General features: G+C 37.7%; 1 protein-coding gene across 2 annotated transcripts in view; it reads left to right on the forward strand.

Annotated features, from left to right (window-relative positions):
- Positions 1–17865, forward strand: part of GABBR2 (gamma-aminobutyric acid type B receptor subunit 2) — a 469861-nt gene that overhangs the window by 261421 nt on the left and 190575 nt on the right. For both annotated transcript variants that reach the window (XM_042048675.1, XM_042048676.1), the window contains exon 8: positions 7843–7903. In XM_042048675.1, coding sequence (XP_041904609.1) covers positions 7843–7903 — 61 coding nt within the window. The remainder of the gene's footprint in view (positions 1–7842; positions 7904–17865) is intronic.

The raw sequence follows: 17865 nt of genomic DNA on the forward strand, positions 1-17865 counted from the left end.
AATGTTTTCACACGCTCCTGGAAGAGACTGAGTCAAGAGAAAAGGAATTACATTGCTCGTGCTTCAGAGGCCAACCATAGATCAGGAAATTGGCTAAATACCAACAGTCAGTGCTGTTATATATTATATATCACCAGACTTGAAAGCATTTGTTGCACACTGTTCCAGTGCCTGTCATTTTGTTTCTGAAGTACTCAGAAAAAAGCTTGCAAAATAGCTCTCAAGTATGTATGTTTCATTTCAATTTCTTTGCTGCCACGCTTTTAAACCTAAGACCACTAATGATGTCCAACATAGAGCTTACCTGATCACTGAAAGAGATGACTCACAAAAAAACCGTATCACTGTATAAAAATGATATGGCCATAAAAAACAGAATAGCATCTAACAGCTTTGCCTTGTGCTGGCCAGATGAATGTGATGAATGTGTAAAAGCACATTGCTGAGTAACAAAGCATAAAGGTTTCATCTTTCTTCACCTGCAATGGCCAGTAAGTCTGATACCCTTTGATGCATGATTTCCTGGCTAGCATCCTTTTCTCCCTGCTTTTACCTGCTTATGAATTGCTGGTACCTTGTCAGGGACATTATTCCCTTAGTCTTGCTTCTGTGTGTAAACGGAGGGCTCAGATGTTCGTAAATGATGCATTTGCTTGCTTTGCTGAAAGAAATGCTATGATTGTGCTGTCTCATTTCAGCATAGCTGTGTAAAATTGTTTAGCTGCATCTAAATGCTAATCTAATGGAGAAGCTTAGTCTGGGCTTATGTCATTGTGCTGCCAACAGCACACTTTTATGCAATGACAGCTGATGATAGAGGATGCTGATGAGATGGTGGGAAGAAATTTTAACTAAAGAAATTCTATCTGTTCCCCATCTGATTCTTTCACTTCCCTGAAAAAAAGAAAAAAAAAGAAAAAAAGAGTTGAAGTTCTGCCTGAAATATGGTAAAGATCAGCTAGCAAAATATTAGTTAGAAATAGAGGCACCCTTCTACACAGCAAGAGCATCTGTGCTTCAGTTATGCCTTTGTCAGGAAATAAATAAAATTGTAACAGGAGCTTAGAGAAGGGAGATAGGCAAAATAAAAAAAATCCTCTCTCCTTGGAAGAAGAGGCTGAATAGACTGAAACTCTTTGTTTAGAAGGGAGTGTAGTGACAGTATGATGAAACCATGGTGGTAAGGCTTACCGTACTTTGTATTTCCACAAAATCCTAGATTCAGGATGTATGTGAATGATAGGTACATAAAGATGTTATACTCAATTTGAGACTGTAGGTGTTGGCCTTCACTTTCCATTTCTTCCAGCCCAGCTGTGGAATATAACTCCTTGCTGTCATGATTTTAGGGGAGGCATAGTAGCTTTTTCTTTTTTTAGGAAACTTGGTTTTGGGAAATGATTTTAGTTCAAGATAGTCTCAAGGAATTATTTTACATACCATGGATTTTTTTTTTTTAAATTTTGAGAAACTCTATTACTTATTCTGTACGCATTTAAGGTAGACGATTGCCAAAGCAGAACACAATGGGCTATGCCACGGACTACTTGAATTAGCTGATGCTAACAAAGATCTTGGCAAATGTGAGACAAAAAGCCCATCTTTTTTATTAAAATTGCTGGATATTTTTGCCCAGAACAGTTTTTGCCATGAGGGAGGGGAAAAAAAATTCTCTGCTGTGTTCTTTATTTCCAAATTGCCTTCGATGTGAACCTGTACATCTGCTTATCCCATACTTCATTCATATGAGAGCAGCTTCTGTAACCTATTTAAAAAATCATTACTATTTCCTGATCTCTGAGATATCTCTGAGATATAGTTTTCCATTTACTTGTCTGACTAGCAAGAGTTCACAGAAGCTACACAAGAATATATGAAGTGCCCCATGAGATCAGTAGACTGAGTCACGTCCCAGTCCTCTGTTTCTAAATGAAATAAATACACAAGTAATCCTCACTCAATGCAAATTTCAGAAGGTCATTACCTCCTGTGCAAAGGAATAATGTGAAAAGCATCACTGATTTTTCTGTCCTAATAGATGAGTGCCTCCTAGTTCCAATGTTAAGGGATTTGATGAATGCCAATTCTTTATTTTTCTTTTCTGTCACTGTCATGATTACCAGAATTTTTTTTCCTTGACAATTTTCTTCCAACAATTTAGCTTCCTTCTTCCACATTGGTTTCCTCCAAAACCGATGTTTTTGTGTTTGGGAAACTAACTTGTTTGTAGGCATGTTTTTTAAGCATACATAGCATGTTTGCTATGGTGTAGATGGATACTTAATGTGTGAAAGTAAGCCTGTTATTTTTTTCCTGCTATTTTATGCCTGCTCTGTCATAGCTAGAACACAAGTTTCTGTTTAGATGAGAATGGTGGTATTGCTTCACTTAGAAAATGTTAGCCAAGGCCAGGTTTTTAGCTGTTCTTCACCCTGCTCTTTGAGCTGCTCTGCTTCTCTCCAGACACCAGTGTTCAGTTACCCAAAGCTTTTAGAAAATGTCATAAGAGAGAAAACAGGCAGGGAAAAGACATCCCAATGGACTGTAAACTATTTCAGATTTTCATCTTTAATCTTGAAAATTTTGAAAGAAACACCTTTTCTGAAAGTAATCTCAGGGCTTGAAAAGCAGCAGTCACTGAGCCTGCTTTGATCAAATGTTCTAGAAACATTTTATCCACAGCAGTCTAAAGATATAAAGTCATGGACTGAGGAGCATTGTTGATTTGATGGAGCATTTTAATTTCAGTCACCCTCTGCCTTCTGCTCTCCTCTCATTTGTCCAAAGATGATGGTTACCTCTTTATCCCACAGGGGGTTCCACCTTCACTGCTGTCTCCCTGGTATCCTCTCTTGCACTCTGCTTACATCTCCTGTGCTTAGCTCTTTGTCTGCAGCTGAGTGAGTGATGTAACTAGGTTGAAACCAGAAGAGTTGTGCACGAGCTGCCCTCAGCTGGAAGCTTGCTGTTTTGTTTCAGAAGTGAGGTTATCCTTGCAGAGCTAAAAGCCTGGTAGGTAGAATAAATGATATTTCCTTTCTCTATAAACACTGCTGTCTCGGACATGGAACTGTGAAAGGTGGAAGAGGCTCTGAATTCCGGTGTGTAGCTCTTCACTGCCCACATGTTGCAGAGCCAAGAGCCACAGAATGCCAACTTGCTACTTTGTACATGTCAGGGAAAGTGTGTCAGTAGTTAAGGAGTCCTGAATGAGTAAATTGAGTGCAACACGTGAGTAGCAGGCTGTGTGGATTGCATGATAACGTAGAAAGTCTTCTGAAAGGATCTGGGGCAAACAGAAAGTGTCTTGCTCCCTTCCTTCTACCTCCTGCTAGCACTTCATCCTTCTAGGGCTCCTTTGTGCTGGCTCTGGTTCAACAATTCAGAAAAAAACATATCCCCCACTTGCCTAAACAATAAAAAATAAAGTTTAAAAAAATCCCCACTGAATGCATTTTGCTGGTTTAATAGGCCACTACAGCTCACGCAGGGGTCTGATGAATGCTGAGCTACCAGCAGGGAGGTGTAGGGCTGCACAGCTAGGAGCAGTGCGAGAGGCCAATACAGCGCCCTCTGGGTGTTAGCGAGCTCTTAGGTTTCCTGTCCTGGGATGCTTGCCTTCCCTGCCTTCTACTTTTACTGGAGGTAGTCCAATAAGGAAACTACAAGTTCAGAAGTACACCTTGATTTCACCATATGTCACAGAACTTAAAGAGACAGGTTTAGTTTTATACAAATATATAACTAATATGTAAAATTATATAAAATACTATTTCAGTTGTCATAGTTATCCTACTGATTTTCAGTTATTTCTGCATGCATTTATTTAGATTGTTTGCTTGATATCAAATATCTCACTCAAGTATCCCAAAACTGACTGAGTTAATTTATTTTTGGGAAAATACCAATGGTCATTTTTGGAGCAGGTTTGACTGTGTAGGCTCAGATGCTTCATGGAAAGCCACAGGGTTTAAACACTGTTATATGAGGAGATGACTTGTCTATAGGGCAGAGCAGCCCAGATTCCTGGACAGTGACGTGGAACTGAAGCAGTGTCCTGAAATGTGTTGGCCCGCTGGAAAACACTCAGGGCACAGGAGTCCTGTGGTATTTAACCATCTTGCATCCATCTGTGGTGTTTCTGTCAACATACTCATGGTCTTTCCTCTGATGAAGGGGTATTTGTGTTATCAATTTAGCTTGAATATATAATTATGACCTTTTAAACGAGCAATAAGATACCAAATGTAGGCTGAGTATATGATAAACAGTTGAATAAATAGTTGTTTGGTGCCATGTGGTGGAAGACTGCTGAAGGAGGAAGTAAACATGGTCTAAAGCTGACATTTTTTGCAGGGATAGTACTGAAAATCATAAAGTAAATGCTATGCATTTATTTCTCTGTTTACTGAATTTGAGATACTTTGCAGGAGAAAATACACAGTAAATTAAATGGTGGTCAAAGTGTAGACCTAGCCCTGACTGAGAGCAGTTAAGAAACTTCCGAACTCTAATTTGATTGAAGAAGATGAAGAAAACTAAAGATATGAATAAAAAATTGTCCTGACTGTGGACTTCAGTGTATGAAGAATGAAAGAATTGTAAGTTTGGCATGGCCCTATGTCCAGAGCCAAATAACAATACTGTCAAAGATAATGCAAAGAAAATTCTAATAAATTCTAGTGCTTTGTAGCTCAGAAAGAGCTTAATGACATGTTCATAATATAGCAAAGATACCTACTTTTTAACCACCAGGAAAAAAAATAAAAGCATAACAAACAGCTCCTTCCAAATAGAGACAAATGACTGCTGTGAAGACAGGGGAAGTCCCACGTGCCTGAAATAAATCTAATGGTGGCTAATCATTTGTAAGTGTGAACGGATCATGTGGACTTCTTATTCTGACCACAAATAAAGGACTAATGACTTAAGATAAGAGGGGAAGACTCCACACACAAGGAGGGTAGAGACCGTCTTTTTATTAAGGGGATGAAACAATTATTCTGTATAATGAAGTACATAAATCAATATTAGGTTTGTAAAACAGAACACAAAAAAGATGATGGTACTCAGAAGAAATAGGGAGATGATATCCTTCTATGTAGCAATTGTGAGATTGACGCGGTTGAAATGTTTGGTTTGGTTTTCATCATTTTTAAAGGACATTCAAGCACTGTAGCTTTTTGAGAAAAACAAGCAAAAAAAGGCCAAAGAATTACAAGGGAAGCAGGTCAGAGATGTATCCAAAAGCAAACAAACAAAAACAAACAAACACAAATAAACAAAAAATCTAAGAAACCTACAACATAAGCTTCTATATTTCTGTTGTCCGCACCGCCTATCTTGCAATGTGAGATTAGTATTGTTTATACTTAAGGGTAGTTGTACATTCAGGAAAACTGAATAAATTACACCTGTGTAAGGCTGCATGATGAATTATGCAGCTGCAATGAATCCCAAATGCAGGGATGTATTTGGGCCAAAAAAGCTGAAATGCCATGTGCCGCGGTGGCTGTACACACCAGCAGCAAAATCCAGAGGTGCCAGACTGTGCCAGACTGAGCTCATGCAGCTCCTCTTCCACCCTCTGTTTGCATCACTGTCTGTTGGAATCCAAGCCACAAACTTTCTGTTTCCTTCCCATCAACTTTTCAAGGGTCATTGCTATTGTGAAGATGCCTGTCCACAAAGCTGGACAGATCAGCTGGGCAGATTGGTATTTACTCTGGCATTCACTTTCACAACTATTAAAGAAAGAAAAAAAGTTTAGATGGTAGATTGAAGAAAATAAAATAGGCACCAAGACACCAGTGTGGTTTCTGTTGGTCTCCATCTGGATGACCTGTGTGTAATGGAAGAGGAAAGCTTTGCTTATTAACTATTTGATATATAGTAGAAGGTGGCGTTTATTGTAAGTGGAAGTTATTTAATTGTGCAGTTGATTTAAATGCTTGTTCAGGATTTTACATCTCTTGAAATAAAACACTGACTTGATCAAGAAATATTTTTTAATTTGATGATCATGTTCTGAAGAAGTTAATATTAACATTAGTTCCATTATTTTCTTTAATTCTATACAATCACTGATCCTTTTGCTAATAAGTATCTAAATATGCCTATGTAATGTCACCAAAACACAATGGAAGGCATAAGAGGATTTTGTGTGTTGCTATATTCACATGGATTTTTCATAAGTCCTGGGTTTTACGGTGCCTCCCACCATGAACTGCAGTTTGTACTGACCCATGTGCTGCAGTGTGTGGTGAGGTAAAAAGAAAGGATGAAATAGTGCTAAGATTGGCTTTTGTAACATTGCATCTTAATTTGAATAATATCTATTATTCAAATGTCCACTACTTTAAATAAAGAAAAAACACTTTTAGTAATTTACGAATCTCAAGTGTAAAGAAGACAACTCTCTAGCTAAATCTTATGGTATGTTATCTCAATAGCAAAGAAATGGCTCGACGTGAGCCCTGGAATATCAACAGATTATAGCTCATTTCTCATACCATAAATCAACACACAATTCCTAAGGGCAGGTTTCTGAAACACTGATTGGCTTATTTCTTACTAGCATTGCTATAGTTTTTAAAATGAAATTCAACATTTTATTATCTATTTATATCACTTCTTTTACTTCAAATGTAATTCTCTTATTTTTCATAAAATAGCCAGGAGATTGGGGCTTTTGGCTCTTCAAGCTTAGCACAGTGTGGCTTATACTTGTTTAAGGCTTCTTCTATTTATTAAAGGGAAATGGTGTTTTGTGGCTTGCAGGAAACTGCGGGGTGAGTGTGCTGTTCTACAAAACCATTGTACTGTTCCTGCAGGGACCTGATTTCAGTATTTCAGAGGCCTTCAGTGCATCCCTTCAGTGACCATAAAGGGTCATCCTAAAAGTGGCAGGCTTGCACAGAGAAATGTATTGTAGCCTCACAGGTTTACCATTTGGTTTCTTTACTCTGATGTCTGCAAAACAAATATTTATGGAGATGCTGTTAATAAGCCAAACCAGGGATGAAGTAGAACAGCAATCTATCTTGACAGCATTCAGCTCTCCTCTACAGGTTCAAAATATTAAAAATACTTATCATAAATGAGTGAAACCCTCTTCTTTCATGCTCAATTATGAAATAGCTGAAATAAGGAGGAAATTTAACAAGACCTTTTCTTAATTTAATCCAGAAAGATGGGAAGAAAGATGGGAGTAATTTTCTAGGGATATGTGAGGAGGTTTCAGCATTACATGGCCATTATATTGACAAGTAACAGTGTGTAGCACCACAAATGGTAGTACTGATTTAGAGACATTACAATTAAAACGAATACTAGAACACATATATTGGTATAGTACAGAACCAAGCCACAGGAGCTACTGGTATCTATAATCTAGTAGGATATGTATATAAGATAAGATAAATAGCTTATAGAGCCATTTGGAGAACTGTATGATGGATGAATGAAATGAAAAACTTTTTTCTTGTGTGATCTTCGAAAATTTTTACGTATCCTTGATAAAAACAAAGAGTGAAAATCAATTGTTTGCATATCTCTGATCATCTGAAATTCAATATGTTACTGGCTTTATTGTATTTCCATTTCCTTCCATGAAAAGTGGAAGGTAACACTGGTCACCTTTCTAAGGCCATTTGAAATCTGTGGAAGAAGGCTATAAGGAGGTGTTCTTGAGTTATTTTGAATCTGGTTGAATCTACTATCTTCAGAGTTTAAACACTGCTTTGGTAATTTTAATAGGTAATGGAAAATCAAAATGTAATGAAAAACTATATTATGAGAGATTTATATAAAAATTTTAAAGTGTTTATTTGTTTTATTTAGGGTGAAGTTGTTTTCAGAAATGGAGAGAGGATGGGAACCATCAAATTTACTCAATTCCAAGGTAGGTTGTAAGCAATTTTCATTATATTATGTATGCAGTTTCAAACTTTTGTGTCAGTTACATTTGTTTCAGGATGTTCTAAGTATGTACAATTATTTTGAAAAGGAACTACTTGGAAGATGCAGAAAGGAACTTAATAAGTTTTTGTTACCTGTTCAAAATACTGTGTTTTGAACCTTGAGTGCTGTGAAGTATTTCTGAGAATTTTTCTTGACAACAATCCACATATTTATAGAAACTACGGATCTATAGCAACCAACAGCTGTTTAAAAAACCCTACTGGTCAGCTAAACATCCACTTCTTAATACAGTTGTTCCTTAAAACTGGGTGTGAAAAGGAATTCAGAGAGGATTTTTGTTGTTCAACTCTTTCAAGTTAGTTTTAGCGCTCTCTGAAAACTCACTTTTGACATTCTGCAACTGCTTGCTAAAACAACTTGCTTCAGGAGTCAGTCCCTCAGCGTGCAGAGGACACAAACTGCTGACCCCATCCCTTGGAGGCAACACGCTCCACAGCGCAACTCACCAAGCCTGCTGCATCCTCTCAGCCTGAGCTGCTCCTGCAGGGAATGGTCTCAGCAGCAGAGACCACAAATGATGCCATAGAGATTTGTCAGGGGCCATTTGCAGCCAGGATGAGGCACTTGCTGGGACAGGTTTCTGCAGAAATGGTGATTCATGTTGTTTCTGCAGTTTATAGAATGCAATTTATGCGGTTTTTTTCCTAGGCTGAGGCTGAGATAAAACAGGAGATGATTGCATTTGGATGGTCTCGTGAGGGTAGTAGTAAGCTGGCAAATTCTTTTCATACAATGCATGAGAGAGAGCTTGCTCTCCCTTTGTTTTCAGGAGATCACTTTAAACATAATCTTGCTGACCAAGTTACAAAGGCTCATTCTTTGAACAGAAATTGTCTGCTGTATGGACATTATTATTAATGAAAAGCAATGCACTTGAGGGGATCTGTTGTTACTCATTCTAAATTACTGAAGCAATCTTCAGAATTGCTCTTGCCTTCACAACTGTAAGTGATGCTATTAATTCATGTTCCCGGAAGCATTTTGACCCACTAAAACTTTGCAGACATCATCTCACGGTAATGTAATTTAGGAATTCTTGCTCAACACTAATGATAAATATTGATTGCTTCCTCTTCTTCCTTCCCCCCACCTTCTTTTTTCACAATAGCAGTGTTTACAGCCACATGAAAGAATCATGAGAAAATTTTTACAAGAGGTGTTTATTCCTCAGAAGTCTGGAAGAGCTCTAATGCATTTTGCCTAAGGCAGCTACAAATACCCTCCCAGAGTGAGGAGGAAGTTTGGCATGTTCCATCTGCACATTAAGGATGTGATTGGGGACCATGGGGAGGTGCAATATATATCTTCTGAACTAATCCAGAGGAGCAGTAGAAGTCCAGTATAGCTGATTTTATACTGATTTTTATTTCCAGCCATTCAGACTGAGGTTCTTTACAACATTTTCAGTTTCATATCAGATACTACTTAACATGAATGGTTTTACCATCAGCTGAAATATTGTTTGATCAGTAAAAACACAGGAGACAGCCACCCCTTTTAAAATTCCTTGAAATTGCAAAATTACTATTTCAGAAGTGATTCAGGCACATACTGAGTATTTTGATCATCAAACAAAGGTTTCCAATTAACCTACAGAAAAAAAAATAACTCAGGCATCCTATGGAGAAATGCCAGAGGAGGGTTGGATTTCTCCTCATGCAAGCAATAGCCTGTCAACGCATCTTAAGGCTTGTCTCAAGTTTTGTTAATTTCTCAGTCATTTTGGAAATAAGGAGAATGTGCAAAAATGTATGAGAAATTGAAATAAGGAAAGTATAACAACATAGATAAAAGTTTGGGGGGGGTTTTAACTACAAATTCTAAATATTATCAAGGATTTTTCTGTTCTTTTATTGGTATTGTTTTTGTTCAAAGCTTTTATATTCAATACTTGTGGTATAATCGTAGACATTATTAATCTGTTCAAAAGAATCCTTTATTGGTTAGGAAGCTTTCTGAAACATTCTCATTAACTTTTAATAATTGTTAGACTATTGGGAAAGTTCCTAATAATGTAAAGAAGTTAATTAAGTCCAGTGCTTAAAGTGGTAAATGGGTTTTTCCTTTGTAGTTATAGCTGTTAGGAGCTATCGACCATGAGACATACAACTCATTGGTTAAAGTGGGGTTTTTTTAGAATATAATACAAATCATGATGATTTCAAGGAAAAAAGACCACATCAAAGATGTCTTGTAAATGCTTTTGTAAGATTAGTTGTAATTATGAATATAGCTTCTATTAAATGTATTAGTAGCTTATTATCCAAACATAGTATTTTGGAATACCTCAAGAGTAATTTTTTCATCTACACAGCTTTATAGTTTCTTTAATAGTTTAAATGAAAATTGTCGCAGTTGTTCACAGTTGAAATAATTCACTGCAGAAAAATAAAGCAGATAAATAGGTAATCGTTTATCAGAATACGGACAAAATCTCTGTTCCTCATTTGCTTGGGTAGAAAAATCATCTGGGCAGTCTCAGGAGCTAAATTTTCTGTTCTTTGCTGGAAACTTTTGTTTTAATGAAACTATCTGCAAACATTTTGGCTATGGAAAAACAGACAGCCACATCTGCCAGAGACAAGGGAAAACCAGCCTGTGAGGGTTCAAAGAGCAACTGCAGTACGCCTGACACGCTGTGATGAAATTCTAAATAGCTGGTTTAATTTTGGATCTAGATACAGTTTTTCCCAAACTCATGCTAGTCATGCCTCTTTTTCAGCTTCTGTGCAGTCTGTTACTTTTGCAAGTGGTCAAACAGATGGTGCCAGAGATAGCTGTGACCAAACTACTTGCTGCTTTATAGATCACGAATACCTCCCAGGAATGATTTAGTATGCAACAGAGAATACAGAGCACATGCAATAGCATTTTCGTTCCCTACCTTACTGGTAAATAAAGAGCAGACTGTTAGTCTGGCTGAGATATCCAATTGATGTTTGAAGTTGGCATCCTTCTGAATGAATGGCTGTTTTTCCACAAGTGCAATTAAGGAACTCTTCTCATAGTCAGACATGTAATTGAAATAGATGGTCAAAATCCTTTATCTAGTGAGAGCTGAAAAAGAGTCCTGACAACTTTTGTGGGCATAGCAGGGAGCAAGGAGGGCAGTAACAAAGCTGAGATTGTAGATTGCCATGATACGGGAGGCTTTAAGGATAGGCTCTATACCTGTCCTTCAAAATGTTTCACTTTGGCAGATCCTTTCTGATTAATCTGACTGGAGCCTAGAAGGCACCTTGCTTTCAGTCAGATGGCTATTTCTGTCAGGTGTCAGAGAAAACCTAAGAGGCATCTCTGTTGGAATAGGTTGAAAAGGAAAATCAAAGAAGAATTGTAAACAAATACAATTGAAATGTGCGTAAGTCATGCTTTGTGTAGATAGGAAAAAAGTCCGCATATTGGAAAAAACTTTAAGAAAGTGGGTGGTCACCTGCCATATCTTTCTGGGAAGAATTTAAGGGTTTCAACTCATTTAGCCACATAATGTGATATGACATTTGTTAGTGTTGAAAGCTGTTCTGTACACCAAGCAAGAGGGAGAGCATGACTTGTCAAGTGTAACACCTTTGGTCTTCTTAGAAAAAGCCTTACTGAATTTCTGCAGGAAAAGCCCCAGATATTCTTCTCTGAGTTTAATCAAAAGAAGTAGACAAAAAAAATGTCTACTCTACAGTCAAGAGGAAGGTACACAAGAACCCAGGATTGCTTTCCTGGATCTTCAGTTCATCTACTTTATTCTGACTTTTTTGCTGTCCTCAACTTTTTCAGTGAAGGAGGCATAAGAAATTCTGCAGAATCATCCACAGATACAATAGCTTGTTCTCCAGGGACATCAATCCAACCCTGGAAAAGTTTCCTTCTATTACTCTAAATACAGTCCATCATACTGTTACCTACTGTTGGTTCTTGTTTCCATAAAGGCTCATATAAATAATGTGACTAATTGCTTTTGAATATTTCTTTTAATATTTAACATCCATCCAGCATATGTCCCAAAGAACCAGTCTCTGGATGTTTTTTCTGTGATAATGTTGAAGGAATATAATCCAATTAATAGGAAATATTTAGTAAGAACTCCAAAAACTCAGAGATAGGTAGATAGATAGATGGATGCTGTGATGTCACCCTGGACTGGTGGTTAGGTTGTTCATAGGGAGAAAACATAAAATTTAATTGCTCTTCCAGCATTGGTTCTGTGTTCTGTTGTTTTCTTTTTTCCTTTGAATTCAATTTATTTGAATATAAATCTTTGGATCCCTCAGCCAAGTGAGTATCAAACTGCTAATAGGTGTCAGGGCCACTCACCCTTTTTCTTCTGGTCTACCAGTCTGGATTTCTTTTTCTATGTCGTACAAAGATTTAGCAGGACAAATAGTGAAAATCATTATCCATATATAAGTATAAATGCAAATGGGTGAAAACTACAGTTCTCCTCAGGCTGACGAGAAAAAAGTGAATTGAAGCGGGGATCTCCCAAGTATATGATGAGTCTTTGTTATGGGTATCTGTATCAGAACAGGTGCATGGTTTACATTCTGAAATCCAAAAGGCAAGTGTTTTCATGACTTTTTGAGCTGGAGGGTGTCTTTGGACCATAAGGTTTAATTATTGCATGTGAATTTATTGTCTATCAATTTGTCATGTCTTTCATGAATCCATTTATAGTTTTGGCTTTCAACACATCCACTGGCAATGAGTTCCACAAAATAATTATGGATGTAATGATGAAAGCCCTTCCATCTGTTTGTTTTAAATCAACTGTCTTAAAATTTCACGGGGAATACCCCGCTTCTTGTAATGTGATAAGCAAGGAATAACTATGTCTTACTTTTTACATACTGTTCATGTTTTACAGATCTCTCTTATCAATGAGTCTTTTTAGAAATGCAAGTCTTTTTTATCCATTTAGCTTTTTCATCAAAAGCTGCTCTATAATTCTAATAAGCCTCTACCTTTCCTGATATTCTTATTCCTTTTGTGAGAGCTTAATGACAGCTACACACAACACTGAAACATCCACCTCCATACCTCACATTTCTGAATGACCTTTCTGCATTATTTTAACTGCTTTCACAATATTCTGTTTTGCCACATTCATCCTCTTTTTGCCTCTTTGGCCACCAGTGCCAAAGGGCAGAGCACAGCACTGATGTTTTCAAAGAACCAGCCACAGTAAGTCCAAGGCCTCATCCTTGATGCTCTTAATTACTTAGTACCAACAGCTGCATTTGTATACTGATATTCATTTTCTCTTGTGTGTTATGTTCACTAGCACTGAACATCACCTATAATATATAATATATAATATATAATATATAATATATAATATCAGTATCTCATGTACCTTTATAAAGTCCACTGTCAGATGAAACTATGCAGGAGTTTATATTTAATATATGTTTACAGCTGTTTTCCCCTTTTATTGTCAGGTTTTTTTGACACATTCCTGTTCAATTTCTGTTCTGTTCCATACCTACCAGCAGCAATGTTTCCTCCTGTGCCAGTTATTTCTCTTGTAATCTGCTGTCATTACTTATTAGGAGTTGGGGTTTGTGTTCATTTGGTTTGTTTTTATAAATAAACATGAAAAAAAAGTACTGAAATTCAGGTGCCCAAGTTGTGTACTTGTGCTGTCAAACTGGAGAAGGGACAGATAAGAGTTGTAGAAATTGTTAGGGATCTTAGGGTACTATTTACAAAGAAAGATTAGTGGGATTAAGTGTGGGGAGTTAGTAGAGTCACCTCATTTTGAGCAATCAGTACTGTGTGGATATAAATTGCAAGGCCAGGGAGGACTCGCTGGAAGGGGACACTGATATGCAGCTGCTGGTCGTCATGCTTGGTTTGGTTTGGTTTGGTTTGGTTTGTTTTACCTGAGCTAGCTTTAAACAGGCCAACTGCGGGGCTGTGAGCAGTGTAGCAACAATAACATGGAGCAGACTGGAAGCTGGAAATCTGCTCAGGAGCGAAATCAGTGCTTTGGTAGGTAACCTTTCCATTGGGAGCACAGCTATGGGAGGCCACGGCTTTGCAGCTATCAGCATTCAAGCCAACTAATTTCAGGCTAGCTGGGTACTTCTGTGCCACCCAAAGTTGCAGTCAGCATGACAGGGTTGCTGGGAAGAGTTGCATTCTTTATTTTGCCCCAGGCACATTTGAGGAGCAGGGGAGACCTGCTTCTCAGTGTGTGTGTGACTGTGCTTTAAACAGCAGTTCATCCCTTGAGAGGTGGTTTGAACTGTGCAAATAATTATTACTGGGACAAGCAGACGCACTATAGAAGAAGCTGTCATTTTCATAGGATTCCACTTCAGTACATTCAGCATACTCCAAGGCACAAAGTGTTTCACGGGATCTGATAAGTCTCTGTCACTATGTTGTGCAAAAATGTCTTAGGAAGTGTCTTAATTACCGAGAAAAAAGACTAACTTTCAAATGTGACAGCAAACAAAAAAAGTTGAAAAGCAATGGAAAATAATTTTACTAGAATTCATTTATACCAAAGACTGAAGTATTCAGCTCCAAAAAGTCAACAGAAATTAGTACCCAACTAAAGAAATAGTGTCTAAGAGGGACCTGAAAGAATTGTTAGATTTTTCCTTCAGAGCTCCTTGACTTTCACTGGAATTTAAACTGAACTTTTTTTTTTTTCCAATTGGCATTCAGAATCCTACTTCTACAAGAGTTAACTTGTTCAGATGTTCCACTTCAGGTGATGTACAGTGCTGTCCCTCCTTGTCACCACCCAGTCCTCCCTGTCTTTTGAAGAGAGACAGAGGTTTTCTTGAGGGCTATGGGGCCACCTTGACCTGCTGCTCTCTGCAGATGTGTGCTGGCTAATCTCTCCCCTTGGCATCTCAGAAAGACACTTTTCTGGAAGAATTTGTAATACATTACATGGGGATAAAAAGAGCCATAAGACTTACAAGAAACCCATGAAATTCTGATATATATTATGGGAAAATATTTAATTTGGCATAATTAATAAAGAATTCAGTCTATTGCAATGACATCATCCCTAACGTGAAAGAGAATAACTTTAATTCTTGATGAATGGAAAAGAAGAAAATGAAGTTTATCTAGGTCACTGAAAGGACATAGATTTATTATTTGACATTACTATTTGAGCAGACAAAACAGAATATTGTTGAGTAGTACACCAAGCCAGCATTCAAAGGTTTGTATAGTTGTAGGCTAGAGATACAAAGATAATCTTACAAAGCCTAAAAGATCTCTGAATCTGTGGAATCTTATAACAAAGTATATTTGACAAAAATTTCCTTTATAGAACTACTTCAGGGATGGTAGGCAATATCATCACAGTGTTATGAGAAAACATCTCTGACAGGTGGATCTATTATAGATAAGGGAGATGGAAAGGGAATAATTCTTTTGAAACAGTGAATATGGATTTATTCACTGTGTAGGTAACCAAAGGCAGTCGTGAATTTTATGCTGCAGAATTCATTTAGGGATTTGTACTAAAACTTTGAGAGCACAGAAGCAGTTTAAGTCGAGCTATTAGCTCCTTATTAATGGAACAGAAAGGTTAAGTTGCTTTTCAAATTTACTAGTCCCCTTTTTTCCATCCTGATCATAGTTTTGTTTTTTTCTGCCATTACAAATGCTTATTTAATTTCAAATTGTAGAACATAATGCTGTCATTGTACTGGCACCTATTTCTCTAAGCTTTTTAAGTCATTTTATTTTTTGTAAAAACAATCTATTTCAATATATAATCCCTGGACCCTGGTTCAGAAATTAAAGAATTCTGATTCTTTAAATGAGCACATGTAATTAATAGATTTGGAAGAAATCTTTTGAATTTTGTCTAAATGTCTGACCTTTGGTTGTACTCCACAATGGATCTGTGATAAACATCTCTCTGTTTATTTTCATTGAATTTTACTGATTTGCTCCAACAGAAATTTCTCACTCTCCTTTTGAAAAGAAATGAAGTGGCGATGCCAGTTCAGGAAATAACAGCTTTCCATTTCTCTATTCCAAGAGTCAGTATAGACCCTTTGTAATCACATATTTTGACTTAGAATAAGCACATTTTTCAGACTTTTCTTTTACAGGCTCTGGGAGTCTAAAAAACCCACAACAGCCACACCCCAGACATTTTGGACTTAGGCAAAACATTTTTTAAAAGCTTACTATGGACGTTAATGTACCCCTACCCCTGGAATGAAAGGACTGGGTCATGCTTTTCTTACTCTTGAGTTGCTACTTCAAAAATTGAAACCAAAGGGAGAACATGAGTGTGAACTCTTGAGAAAAATCTCTGTTTGAAGTTCCATCCGTCTTGGTATTTGTTACCTTCAACTGGAGCGCATGTATAATTTTTTCCTTAAATGATTATAGAGGACAAGGGATGAATTCCTCATAAGAAAATTATTTCATTAGATTGATCTAGTATATCTACCTGTAGCAAAGTGATTCCACCACAGATGATTTAGCAGTGATTCAGTTCAAACTACTGCCAGAATGAAAAATGTGTTGAATTAATACTGTTCGTGTACGGAACAGGGTCAGGCAGAGATATAGGGAACTGTCATTTGTACATAAAACTAAGTGCTATTTTATATGATCCCCAGCTACTGACACAAAGCTGTTTCATTCCTCACTGTGTTCTCCCTTTATTCCTCCCCTCTTCGTTTAACCTTTATGCCATGGACACATTTTTCCTCCTTGAGCTGCTTTCTGCATATCCAATTCAGAGCTATCCAGGCCATGGTTGACCTTGACAGACTGTACAGTCTTTACTGGTTAATCTCTTGTGTATAATAATCAATTTACTTTTGGAACTTGACTGGACTCACTAGGCAGGCTCAGAAGCCCCACATGACATGGGAAGCATGGGGATAGTCTCCCTGTCAGTGTCTTGGCCACTGCAAATCATCTTGGATCTACCAATAAAGACTAGTTTGAAGGAGGAGGAAAAGAGCAATACCTCACTGAAAAGGTATTCCCTAAACTCATAGAATCATTTAATTTGCAAAAAGCCTCACCAAGTCCAACCTTTGACTAATCACCACCTTGTCAAAGTGAACCTGGCACTAAGTGCCAGGTCTAGTCATTTCTTGAATACTTCCCTGGATGGTGATTCCTCCATCTCCCAGAGTACATTCCAGTCTGTTCCAGTCACTCTGCTTTTGCACTGAGCAGGCTGGATAGCTCTTCCCCAGGAAACATATTCCCATCTATAATATAGTCATGAGGGATCCCTGCTTCTGTTAGAAGTATGCTATAGGATCCAAATTAGTAATACACATACCCTGTTCTGGCCATTTTAAAAGGTCAGGTTATTTATAAGCCTGTGAGGCAAATAGCCCTACATACTGCCTTCACCTGAGTACATCTGGGGAAGCAGATCCTTGTGCTCCTCAAGAATAAGGTGTCTGACACACACAGAGACCCTAATTCTCAAGCAATCAATTTTACTCTTTTAGAATACTGCTTGTAGCACACAGGCTATAGGATGGAGCCAAGGAGAGCTCAGTGGATTGCAGGAATGTCACATGTTCATAAAAGCTGACAACTCCCCCTGGAATATGAAGCATGTGTTTCTCACATTTAGGAGAGAAAATAAGGGAGGCTCCCTGCACAGAGAAAGGGGAGCTAAGCCTTCATCTCATTCTGGCCCTTCAAAAGGTCAGTGCAGAAAGTGTTGTTACACAAAGTGATTTTAACCTTACTCTGCTAATGTGACATTTGGAGCATGGCTGTGGCAGTCTGATGTGACAGCAGGCGAATGTTGCATTTGTGCTGTGTTAGTAAATGGCAGACGGCCTGATAAAAATGAGGGACTTATTCACGTATATAGTCTGTGCTTCCCCTCTCCAGAGGAAAAGACTTTGAAAAGTCTCTGAAGTG

Source organism: Corvus kubaryi, unplaced genomic scaffold (assembly GCF_017639235.1).
Source record: "Corvus kubaryi isolate FWS band 111438036 unplaced genomic scaffold, C.kubaryi_AGA036_p1.0 68, whole genome shotgun sequence".
NCBI classification, from domain to species: Eukaryota; Metazoa; Chordata; class Aves; order Passeriformes; family Corvidae; genus Corvus; species Corvus kubaryi.